The sequence below is a fragment of the Scleropages formosus genome, chromosome 10, assembly GCF_900964775.1.
Source record: "Scleropages formosus chromosome 10, fSclFor1.1, whole genome shotgun sequence".
In the NCBI taxonomy this organism is placed as follows: Eukaryota; Metazoa; Chordata; class Actinopteri; order Osteoglossiformes; family Osteoglossidae; genus Scleropages; species Scleropages formosus.
In genome coordinates this window covers 20,168,487-20,181,064 of record NC_041815.1, presented here as the reverse complement: position 1 = coordinate 20,181,064, position 12,578 = coordinate 20,168,487, and the positions used below count along the sequence as shown (strand labels likewise).

The 12,578-nt window shown below is 42.1% G+C and overlaps 2 protein-coding genes across 2 annotated transcripts; both read left to right on the top strand.

Moving 5' to 3' along the window:
- The first annotated feature begins 1,755 nt into the window (after positions 1 to 1,755).
- Positions 1,756 to 4,713, top strand: LOC108927234 (apolipoprotein A-I-1). Its single transcript, XM_018740393.1, has 4 exons — positions 1,756 to 1,800; positions 3,112 to 3,163; positions 3,453 to 3,597; positions 3,856 to 4,713. Exons 2-4 carry the CDS (start codon positions 3,121 to 3,123, stop codon positions 4,430 to 4,432), a joined length of 765 nt encoding a protein of 254 aa, XP_018595909.1. The 5' UTR covers positions 1,756 to 1,800; positions 3,112 to 3,120; the 3' UTR covers positions 4,433 to 4,713.
- A 3,739-nt stretch (positions 4,714 to 8,452) lies between these two features.
- On the top strand, positions 8,453 to 11,282 carry LOC108927237 (T-box transcription factor TBX1-like). The gene is made up of 6 exons (XM_018740397.1): positions 8,453 to 8,492; positions 9,117 to 9,246; positions 9,640 to 9,741; positions 10,327 to 10,498; positions 10,664 to 10,819; positions 11,211 to 11,282. Exons 1-6 carry the CDS (start codon positions 8,453 to 8,455, stop codon positions 11,280 to 11,282), a joined length of 672 nt encoding a protein of 223 aa, XP_018595913.1.
- The last annotated feature ends 1,296 nt before the right edge of the window (positions 11,283 to 12,578 follow it).

Sequence of the window (12,578 nt, the reverse complement as noted above, 5' to 3'; positions counted from 1 at the left end):
TTACTTGAAACATCAGGGAATTAATTGCATAAGAGAAAAGCTTCTGGAATTATACAAAGACAGCAGAAAATAAAGTCCAAAGGCAACAGCAAGTCAACAGTGCCCTTTGACCTGTTAGATTTTGGAACATGCCTAGAATGGCTGCCAGCCGTGATAGCAACATACTGTTCTGTCAGTGTTTCAACATTCCATGATTATCACAGAATGATCCATTGCTCTGTTGTGCTTTCTCACACAAGATCCTACTCAAGCAGTGCCTGTGATACCTCCCTTTCTGTTAATGGAAGCCAAATAAAGTCACCAAAATCTCCTTGTATTTCTGATTGTTGCACATATTTTTAATTATTTTTGTGCAATCTGACCCTGTTGATAGTTCTGCATGCTAAGTAGGGATAAATGGCCAGACGTACTGTCAATACAGGGCACAAAGTACAGAACTGCAGTTTTTAAAATGACATTCTTCTATGAAAATTCTTCTTCAGAATGTACGTGATCATTTGTTCAATTTATAAAGTTCATTTTTAATATTGGTAACTGAACATATCAGAATGGCACAGAGATACCTGAAGCGAAAAACATACATACAAAAACATCAAAGCTCAATACAAGATAAACAATAAAACTTCCACACCATTCTCTCGAGATGGGTGGGATGCATTCAGGTTCTTCTAGTCCAAAACCCTTCCCTTTGTCCCTTAACTTCCTCTGGGAGTGTTAAGCCTTTGTAGTATTCTTTTGTGTAATTCTTTCATGTCCCATTGTAATACTTCCAGTAGCTGTAGTGAGAATGACCACAGTTGTTTAACAACCCCTCCCCAAAACATTGTTCACTGTGTGATGAGCTGTTAAAGACATTCCAAAGATACTGAAAAAATTCAAAAGAATGTAAATTACCTGCGGGAAAGCGAGACAACTTGATACTAACATTTACATTTACATCCATTCATTTAGCAGACACTTTTCTCCAAAGCGACATACGTGTCATAAAAAATACAACGTGTGCATTATGTTAACAGAAAAAAACATAGTTGCAGACGTGTGATTCCTAAGTACGGTTAGTTTGCTTCTTTCCACTTTATGCACCGATGTTCATAGTTCAAGTAGCTGTATAAAACCTTACCAGAATATCAATGATTCCTAATCACCTTCCTAGTAGTTTTTTTTTTTTGGAGATAAATATAAACATTTAAACTACATTGCAGAAGTAGCTGTGTGAAGGATTCGTCCAGACATGATCTTGAAGTTAAAGTGCATACCTTACCTTATTTAGCTTGAGTTTATATTTAGTTTACATTTAAATATATCCTGCCAATTACCAAATCACAAAAAAAAAGATGCCTTTCTTAGCAGAAAATAAAGAGAGAAAAAAGTGAATGATCATTTGATAATCCTCTGTTGTTTAACAAGGGGTTTCTCTGAGTCAGCACTTATACTGAAAGTGGTTCAAATGGGTTAGATTTGTATGCTTTGTCATAAGGACCTACTAAAGACCACAACGGGTTTTTGTTGGAATCTGCTGTGGAATCAATGGTGCTTGCAGAGGTTTCACTGAATATAATTTTGTGTCTGTGTGCGTGTGCATGTGAGTGGGCTTGCAGAGCTATGCCTGTGCATGTTTGTTCGTGGTAGTTTGCTGGTCTTCTGACCCTTGAACTCCACAGTTCCACAGTGGGATGGCAAGGGGCTGAGGTCCACATCCACGCCGGCATTGTGTACCGCCCTTCCTGCAACTAGCCAGCCTATATAAGGTGGATCATCACCTTCTTGGCTCACACACCTTCAGAACACAGGCAATCACAGGTAAGAGAGCCACTCTGTGGAAAGAGGGTTCTTGAGCTGTAGGGAGATCAAGGAACAGTAGAGATGCTTTCAAAAGTTGGGGGACCATGAGACAATCATACAGACCAGGTATTGTTTGTTAAAGCAGAAAAGAGAGTGGAAATGTGTTAGCAGGACAACTCAGACAATGAATAACAATGCGGATGATTGCTTTTTCTGTTTCAGCCAAATACTGTACAAATTTTTTGGGTGTTTTTTTTTTTTTTTTGTTCTCTGGTCCTTGACAGAGCTAGTGATGCAATAATGTGACAGCGGCAAGTTTTTCTGGGCTTTGCAATAGACATACATGGGAATGCATCAATAAATGTATTGCTCAATAGATGCATGCTTTAGAACAGCGCTCATTTCTCCTGCGTGACGGTAATGTGTCACTTCAATGTGTTAACGTGTCACTTTAGCGCAGGAATCAGGTGAGTTCTACAGCCTTGAAATGCAGTACGTGAAAGAAGGGAAGTACTTGTTTCATATTTAATCACTGCATATCACAAGGGTTTCCAGCTCAAGTAGCAGTTTGTGGTTTTGTGTCTCAGAAGTGCTTTAACACCATCTGTTCTTTTTGCTCTTGTAAAACTTGTTTTTCTCCACCACGATCGTGGTACGGGAGAAAATAAATGCTAAAGGAGGTGGAGGGGAAGAAGCAATGAAGGTTTACGCAATTGCTATCAGGCAGATTGGTGGTCTCCTGAAGTAACATGGGTCATTAACCTGACCTCTGTCTTGTCTGGCTGATACCCTATCTGCTTTTATCTGTGCAAATGTAGCAAGGGCTAGCAAGTAAACAGCTGCAGCAATTGTATCAGACTGAGCCGAGCATTAGGTCAGAGTCCCTGTGTGATGTTCTGCAGTGGTAGATAACTTTTGCAGTGATATTAGTGGTCAACAGGGGGTGGGGGGCAGGGGAGTCTAATCTTATCACTGAGCCCATAAATATATGCTTAAAAAACTGCTGCACCTTTCATAATCCCAAAGGGAATCACAAGATCATTTGATGGGATGTCGCAACAAAATAACAGCCCGATGTAGTGTGCTTGCGCTGTTTTTACATACAATGTAAAGGAACCATTTGTCTACACTACACGGAAGCCAGTACAAATACCGATATGCTCTTTCATAGCTTTCATTTATGGACGAAAACATGAAAGATTTCTAGAAACTCTGAATTATCTGTTATATACATTTTGAACGCCTCAATACAAATGTGAACTGAGAGGATGAAACCGTCCCTTTGTTTGTCCTCCATCTTCTCTTCCTCTGTTGCTTTCTCTTTTTCAGAGCTCCACCATGAAATTTGTGGCTCTTGCATTAACGGTCCTGCTGGCCGCAGGTTTGTATTTTTCTTGCCATTATTTGCTGTCATTGGTTGTTTGCCCTTAAATGTGTGCCAAAGACGAACAAATTAACTAAATTAGTCGAAAATATTCGTTGTATCTATTGCAGACTATACCAAACTTCAACATCAAAGAAATTAGGCTTAAACAAAAAGTATTTTTCTTATACAGCTGACGATAAATGAATTTCTTACTGCTTCAGCATCCTCGGCTGATCCAGTGTTCAAGTCTCTTGTTTCTACAATGTCAGTACTTTATCTAAAGCATTCGGCTTTGACTCGTCAGGTACCCAGGCGCGGTTCCTGCAGAGTGACGCCCCCTCTCAAGTGGAACATGCCAAGGCTGCCTTAATGGTGTACGTGATCCAGGTGAAGGAGGCACTACAGAAGTCTCTCGAGCATCTGGAAAATACTGAGTACAAGGAATACAAGTAAGTATGTTCCTTTTATGGTCAAGTCTTCAAAGTCTTACCTTCAAAGCAGTGACCCTTGGTCCTATTTCTGAATCATCCTTTAACTTTCTAGGCACTTAATCAATTTTAGAGCTGAGCTCTACATGTTTGATTGAATTTCTTACATACAATCTGCCTCATGCCCCCTTCATCATATTGTTCATCTTCCTGTACCACATCCTTAACTTAAATCGTGTATCTTAGTTTATTTCTTCTTCTCCCTTTGCGCACCAATAGAGAACAACTGTCTCAGACCCTTGACCAAATAGAGAACGGCATCAAGATTACCTCAGACAAGCTGGCCCCATTTGCCTCCCAGCTGCTGGATGGTACTGCCGATGTACGCAAGCAGATCGCAGATGATGTGGAGGAGCTGCGCAAGCAGCTGGAGCCCAAACGTGAGGAGCTGCGCCAGGTGATTGAGAAGCACTTGCAGGAGTACCGGGAGAAGCTGGAACCTGTTGTGAAAGAGTATGCTGAGAAACACAAGATGGAAATGGAGGCCATGAAGAAGAAGTTGGAGCCTGTGATGGAGGAGCTGAGAGAGAAAATCAGGGTCAATGTGGAGGAGACCAAGTCCAAGTTAATTCCCATCGTGGAGGCTATCCGTGAAAAGGTAACCACACGGGTAGAAGCGTTAAAGGAACAGGTTGCTCCCTATGTCCAGGAGTACAAGGAGCAGCTGGTGAAGGCTGTGAACAACCTAAAGAGTGGCCGTGAGGACATGGAGAAAAAGCTGAAACCCCTAATGGATGAAGTACTTGAAAAGCTACGAGCAATGGGGGATATCATCAAGGAGCAACTCCTTAGCTAAACAGCCTTCTCACTACTCCCACGACCTACCCACCGCACCCACTCACCATCACGCATGTACCTGTGCCTGTCAACACACTTTAACAAACCGCATTCTTGGCTTTAAATGAGACTTAATGGCATGTGAGAGATGTGTGCTTCCCCCACCAGGGTTCCATATAGATATGTTTGCTCTGATTGCACTCTGTAGCTCTACTGCTTGAGGAGAAATCTGTATTTTTTAACATCTCAGTCCAACCCTGCCCCTTGCCTGACCAATAAAATCCAGACTATTTCCTACCAGCTCTGTCTGCTCTTTGCTCTTTTTTTTCACACATGCTATAGGCTTCATGTTTATTTATACTGAGTGTGATACATATGTTTATTTGTTCAGCAGAAATAATTATGAAAGTGCTTACATGTTCATCACATTCAGGTAAATTATGGGCACACAATCAAACCTACAAAAGTATTTACTGTACATACTGATAAAACTACAGAAAGTAATCCTTCAACAAGTTCAAAGAGTGCTTGAAACAAGCTAGTTTGCAAAGCAGTCACTTTCATTCAGTTAACATGGTTATGCACATAGAACGCCAGTTGGGCTCTACAATTTCAGACCGACCTGCTTTGTTAAGATATAACCCCTCAACGAACATAACAGCTAGACTCATGGATTACTGTGTGACTAATTTCGAAGGACTTCAGGCAAGGTAGTGAAAACACTATCACTACAATTCAATCATATCTCATTAACATAACAAAAGAAAGGTGGGTAGGAAATTGGCAAAGAACATCTAAGTATTAATACATGCTGAGAACAAGACAGTAGGAAACCAGACACTTGTGTCACAGTGTTGTTTTATGCGGGGTGATTAATGAGCAAGTCTAACAGGACTGCCATTGAATCGACAAGCTGCAAAATGGCTGAAAGTTTCATTATAGAGGGGGGAAGATGGATGGACTACTGCACATACCCCTAGGCTGTGCCCGTCAACACTGTCCAATCGCAAGTTTGGCCAAGCCGCGGTGGAGCGGGATGTGCGTGCGTTCAGATGTCCATGCTGTCCCGCAGCACGACCATTGTGAGCTCATCGCCGTAGACGTTGCACAAAGTCTTTTGGCGCCATTTGAAGGAAAAAGCATAAAGTTCACACACACAGCAAGGTCTTTGTACTCAGTTCAAACAAAAATAGGGTGTTCCTTCTACAGTTTTCACACGGATGTTCTTGCTGTGATCAGGAGTACGAGTGTGCCTGCAGGCAGAGAGCGTACACCGAAACATAATCAAGCATTTGACTTTTATTGTCAAAACAAAGAAAAAATGCTCCAGTTTATGTAACACAAATATATGCATATTTTCCTGGAGTAAGTTTTCAAAGCATGTAAGACAAGGGCCTGTGTCACGTCCCAGACCACGACCCAGTCTACCGCACGTGGCAGGAATCAGCGGGGGTGGAATATAAAAGAAGCCACGCCACCGCTCCCAGGTTGCGGAATCTCTATGAGAAAACTGTCCACTCTGCATTCACAACCTGCTTTTTTCGTCCTTCGTCCCATGCTCCTGCCTCCTCACCCCAAGTCCTGACGTCCCGACCTCGACCGCTGCTCTGTCCTTCGACCACGACTGCGGATCGTCCCTTAGTACAACGTTCTCGCCTCGATTAATTGACTCACGCCTGTTCCCGAACATGATTCTTGCTTTGCCCTTTGGAGAAATAATAAACAATCCCGCACTTGAGTCCTATCTCCTGTCTTTGTGTTCCTAACAGCCTGTCTTTTGACTTAAACCCACCAATACCAAACTCCACTTTTAAGGTCTTAACCACCACACTACCTGCTGCTTCTTTGGGGGAGACAACCAAAGGAGCACAGGCAGAACTGAATTCATACCTTTTCTTCTTCACCACATTACTTTCACACACACACACACACATACACACATACACACACTGAAACCGCTTGTCCCAAGTGGAGCCTATCCCAGCAACACAGGGCGCAAGGCTGCAGGGGAAGGGGACACACCCAGGACGGGGCGCCAGTCCAACACAAGGCACCCCAAGCAGGACTCAAACCCCAGACCCACCAGAGAGCAGGCACAGGTCAAGCCTGCCACGTTACCGTGCTCCCCACATTACTTTCAGATTGTCTTTAATGTCCCTTCTACTTTCTTCCACTCCAGTCTTGGAAGAAAAGTTTTTAGTGGATCCATCCAGGTGGACTTGGAAGGGCTAGGGGGCTGATCTTCTGCTTTGCTTCGGTTGGGGAGAGGGGACTGTTGGACAGTTCCTGGGCCATTCTGTCCCCATAACTGACCATTGTGTGGCCACGGCTTGACTCTGTATCATCATTGTTTTACTTCTGGGGTCAGAAGGCTGGGAAGAAATAACATGCTGTCACTCCCTGAAAGGTTTGAGAAGTAAATCCAATTAGAGCAGCATTGAACAGTGTCAGAAAACCATACATCCCTGTGATTAATGAGCTGCTGTGGGAATTGATTAGGATAAGGAAATTCCTTGCAACAGACATTTCTTTACTAACACATAGATTAACTTACATACATGTCCACTGGCAGAAATAAATTTAGTTGTCTGAATGTATTAAATATGGCTTCAGTCACAAAAATATTAAATACTGTATGCAAAGCATAAAAATATTATTTACTGGGTAGAATATAAAATATACAATATTTTTCTTTCCCCTTCTTAAAACCATGGTAACCATACCAATGAATAACTTTAAATTTTAAAAAAAATATGTTTTAGGGAATTTTTATGTTATAAATAATTTTAATTTTAAAGACCAGAATGTAACAAACACTTCTCCAGCACAATGAGCTTTGTGAACAAGATGCAAACTGAGGGAATGAGACACCTTTAGCATTTAGACTTGATGCAAAATAACAACTCAGATTAATGTATAATATGTATGATTACCTCTGTGTATGATTGTGTACATTATGGGCTCCACACTACCAAGTGCTTCTTCATGATTGCTGAGGAGTACTACTCACCAATGGCAGGTGAGGGGGGTCTGAAAGTCTCCTGGGTACCGCAGCCTCTATAAAGAGCAGGATCTCCCTCTCTGTCTGGACCAGAACCTGACCACATTGCTGCAGGGGCAACACAGACCACACTGGAAGACAACACAAAGGCCCGTTCGAGGCACCATTCACATTTGCACTTAGACACTGATAGACTTTCAGCATCTATTAGGATACTGAACACTGGGAACTAACCCTTAAACACACAGATAGACACCTTAGACACACTGAGACAGAGACAGGGATAAATCATTGGAAGTGTGACTCTACTTCCAGTTTAGGATCAGCTGGACAGGAATTGAATTAACTGATAGCAGTTTGGTTATTTTACCAAAATCATTGAAAGAGAAGACTTGAATTCACAAAAGGACGCAGAGACGGACTAGATTAATACACCTGAAGTGAACTTACCAGACTGAATTCCAGCTCCAGGTAGTCTGAGATGGATATCCGAAGAGGTGGGGAAAGCGGACAGCATAACGCTACGAATCTCCTACCGCTTTACAATGCTCCTCTGGCAATGCCTACCTGGACAACAACCGCCTGGCTTCAGCAGCGCGACGCAGAGCCGGACAGACAGGGAGACACGCCGCATGGTTCTGGAACAGATGGCCGGCATGCTCCTAAGTGCATTGTTCCCTCGGAGGGCCTGTCTACCACTGACACAAATGGTAGTCAGGCTCCATCTTTATGAGCATCAACAGACTCATTAATCATGATAGAGTCAAAATTTTGGCATTTGCTTAACTTATTACAGCTTTTCCACCATCCGCTTTGACTGACTAATATGTTTTCTTGTGTGCATGCTGGGCTTCCATCTTATGTGCTACATCTGTTCTTTGTACTATACACTGTGACAGAGCATTCATTCATTAATTTGTTCATTCATTCATTCATTCATTCATTGTCCTGTAACTGCTTGTCCAAAGCTGGGTTGTGGTGGTCCGGTTTCTGTCTTGGAAACATAAGGGTGTGTAGGCTAGGCATGATACACCATGGATGGGACACTTGTCCATTGCAGATGACACAGCACATGAGGGTAAGTCAAAAGTATTCGCAATGTTATTTATATAAAAAGTTAAGATATTATTGTAGATATTTTTGGACTTACTGTAATAAGTACACACCTCAGTTAAACGGCATGTGAAAACCTTATGTATAAATTGAAAATGTGTTTCACCATGTAATGCCATTAGTTTTAAGCATACAAGACACACACAGTGTGAACCGCTTGTCCCATACGGGGTCGCGGGGAGCCGGAGCCTAACCCGGCAACTCAGGGTGCAAGGCTGGAGGGGGAGGGGACACACCCAGGACAGGATGCCAGCACATCGTAAGGCACCCCAAGCGGGACTTAAACCCCAGACCCACTAGAGAGCAGGACCCAGTCCAACCCACTGTGCCACTGCACCCCCGCATACAACACATTAAAGAAATATTTCCAAACAAGATAATTCAAGTTAATTGTTTGATCAGGTTTTTTGAGGACTAATTATGCAAACTTGGGTTCCTTCTTAGTGTTACTCTCCTTGCTTTTTTCCCAATGTTTTCCTGCATTTTCCCAAACTTGTTTTTCACCCTTCTACATTCATCTCTCTTCTCTTGTGCAGTACATCACAAGTGTCTCTCTTGCATTTAATAACCCTGCTCACATTGCTCGCAGGTGCAGTTGCCAGTGACAAGTGTGCAAAAGCTCCACAGGTTGCTGGCATCAAAGTTCAGCTAGAGATGAGTGCCCTATGGCAGCAGTTTGACCAGCTGGGCATGGAGATGATTGTCACCAAGGCAGGAAGGTGAGAATGCAGAAAACTGCAATCATGCACACACACGTAGAAACACACAGACATACACACGCACACACAGACACCCAGATACTTGTCTTAGACAAAAACAAAGACATACTTTTGCATGTGGCTATAATATAAAGACTCTTTACAGTGGGGTACAAAAGACAGAGATACAGACACAGAGACGCAGGTACACAGACGAGATCAGACTGTCCGCATAAGTCAGAGTTCAGTTTTGTCCACACTAAATGCATGTATGACCGCCAGCTGTGTAATATTGCAAGCAATTGCTAATTGAAAAATATCACATACCTATCATCATTTTTATTGCCTTTCCCCATATTTTAATTCCCTGAACATGCACATTTATTGATAATTGTATTTGTTTGTAACTGGCAGAAGGATGTTTCCCACATTTCAAGTGCAGATTTCCGGAATGGACCCAACAGCTGAGTATGTCCTGCTGATGGACTTCATCCCAGTGGACAATAAGAGATACAGGTGGGAGACTGCCGTAGAGCCTAAGAGTGCCTCGACCCCCAGTCTCATTACCCCACTCGTGGAAAGGCACACAGACACCAAGCCTGATCATCCCACTTCTATTCTATGAAGAGACACAGCCCATGGAATTCTAACAAAAAATTACATTCACAGTTTCAGTAATAATATCCTAAATTCATGTACAGCATTTACTATGTATACGATTTACATTCATACCATAAAGTCTTTAACTGATGATGCTACAAAGATGCTGTATGATACACTGACTGAAAAATACATTAGAAGTCATTGCCAAAGAGATTTCCACAGAGTATAGAGAACCATGTGACAGAATGGTATTGGATTGTATTTCACTATCTATAGTATTAAAACCATAAAAATGAGTCACTGAGTTGGTTACTCACAGGATTTTCAGCCTAGCGTACAGACAGGAAATTACAATGAAATGCTGTTGTACTGTTTGATTTCCATTTGAACTTTGTCAGCCTGTTCCTAGATGACCCCAACTCAAATCAACAAACGATATTTAGATAAACTTGACTGCAGATATGCTTCGCCGCTCAGCAACCCATTTTTTCCACCTAGGTATGCATTCCACAGCTCGTCCTGGCTAGTGGCGGGGCGGGCAGATGCTGTGGTGCCTGGACGTGTCCATTTCCATCCTGACTCCCCGGCCAGGGGAGCCCAGTGGATGAAGCAGACTGTTTCCTTTGACCAGCTGAAGCTCACCAACAACCTGCTGGATGACAACGGACATGTGAGAGATGACTGCACATGCGCATGCATCCGTGCACATACAGTCACTAACATGGGAGATGCATACATGTGCACAGACAGATTTGAAGATTTTCACGGTTTGACGATTTGAAACAATGATCATTCTGCTGAGTTTGTTTATTTATACTTGTGTGTGTTCGTGTAGATTATGCTGAACTCTATGCATCGATACCAACCTCGCTTCCATGTGGTGTATGTGGACCCTCGCCATGACAGCCACCACTATGTCCACCGCAACTTTGTGACATTCACCTTCAGAGAGACCCGCTTCACTGCTGTCACTGCCTATCAGAACCACAGGGTACTGGACCGTTTTGCTTTCAATGTTATCTTGTCATCTTTGTGTTTCTGTCACAATAACAGGACACCTGTAAGAGTGTCACTATTTGGGTTTTTATAGGAAAACCACGGGTTCTGCTGAATTAATTTGTTTATGTATGCTACCATGTGTTTCATTTTCCAACCAAATTAATCAGTTTATTTCCGTAATTTAAATCTGTTAGAAAGATGTTATCTGTAGCTTCCTTTTATGTCTTTTGTTCTTTCCATTTTTGCTTCTAACACTGCTTTCTTAGTGCAGTTTTTGTGTTTACCTGAATTTCATTCTTCAGTTCCATGTTAACTCCTGTCAGTATCACTTTGGTCTTTTCACTCTTCTTCTTCACTGTCTTTGTCTTTACCCTTCTTTCTAGATTACTCAGTTAAAGATAGCCAGTAATCCATTTGCCAAAGGCTTTCGGACCAGCGATCCAGATGAGTGGTAAAATAAAATGTTGCGTGTTTTACCATTGTCTTATGTGCTAAACTATGAGTATGTATGTTTATAAAACATGATATTTAAGTATTTCCTCCTGTGGATTCTATTTTTACAACACTGGGACAATATAGAAACTGGTTATCACACTGTGCTTAGTAAAATCTGAGGGCTAATCTGGATCTTCCTGAAGGTCATAATTACCTGAAGGGAACACCTATATTACGATTTCATTATGATCATTTAAGAGAGGGTTGATACTGGGTTGTTTTTGCTTTTATACCTGCACTTTGAAATGTCATGATGCAGGACAGTAGAGACCTGTATTATAATGCAATAAATAATAAAACAGTAGGCAATTTTTTTTTAATCCTAATGTTTTTCAGATTTATGGCTGTATCCTCAGATTAGTCCAGATTTTTCAGTTGTCTAGAACATACTTTTCTCAGTCTTGGCACTTTTATATAGCTACAATTTTGATTTCGCAATTTTCCCAAGAATAGGCTATGTACTTCACATATAAGTGGGCTTCTTGTTATAAATCCAGATATTTAACCATTACACCACCATAATGTCTTGTTAAGATGTAGAAACCTAGACTTGTGGTAAACACCAAGTGATTTAGCCAGAATCACACTGGTGCCAAATATCCAACCCGTGACTGACGTTGGAGCTAATTTTATTGTGCTGTCCTGTGCTGCTTACTTGTGCCATCATATTCTGTTGAGTTGTCACACTAATGTAACACAATGGACTGACAGGACATGCGCCACCAGATCTCCTCTCCCTCTCTCGCTCCCAAATTGCCGACCGGAGGGTGGTAAGCACAATAACGATTGTGCAGATGAGCAACGACATTCAAAACGGAAGAAATTGTCAGGTGGGTAATACAGTTCCGACACTGGCAGTGTTATACAAAACAAGGTGTCATTCACACAAGGAGAGCGTTGGGCTATCCACTCTCTCTTACACATTCACTACGAAAGTACAGTTCGGTGTAAAAGCAGTTTTAGTGAAGGAAGGCTACACTGACACTGCAGTGCCAAAAAACAAAATCATCAAAGGAAATGTTAACATCTCATCTTTTTCCGCAGATGCATCCCTTCAGCCCCTGCTGGAAGCTTCTCCATCCTCCTTTCCCATCACACTCCCACAGTTGTTCAGTGAAAAGGGATCGTCTTTTTTCAACTACACCACAGCAAGCTGCATGCAATAAGGTGGTCTGCTCTTGCAGTGAAATCCCAGGTGGTTCCGCTAAGAACAAACACTTAAAATACCACCGAGTGTCTTTCAAGCTTCTACTTTC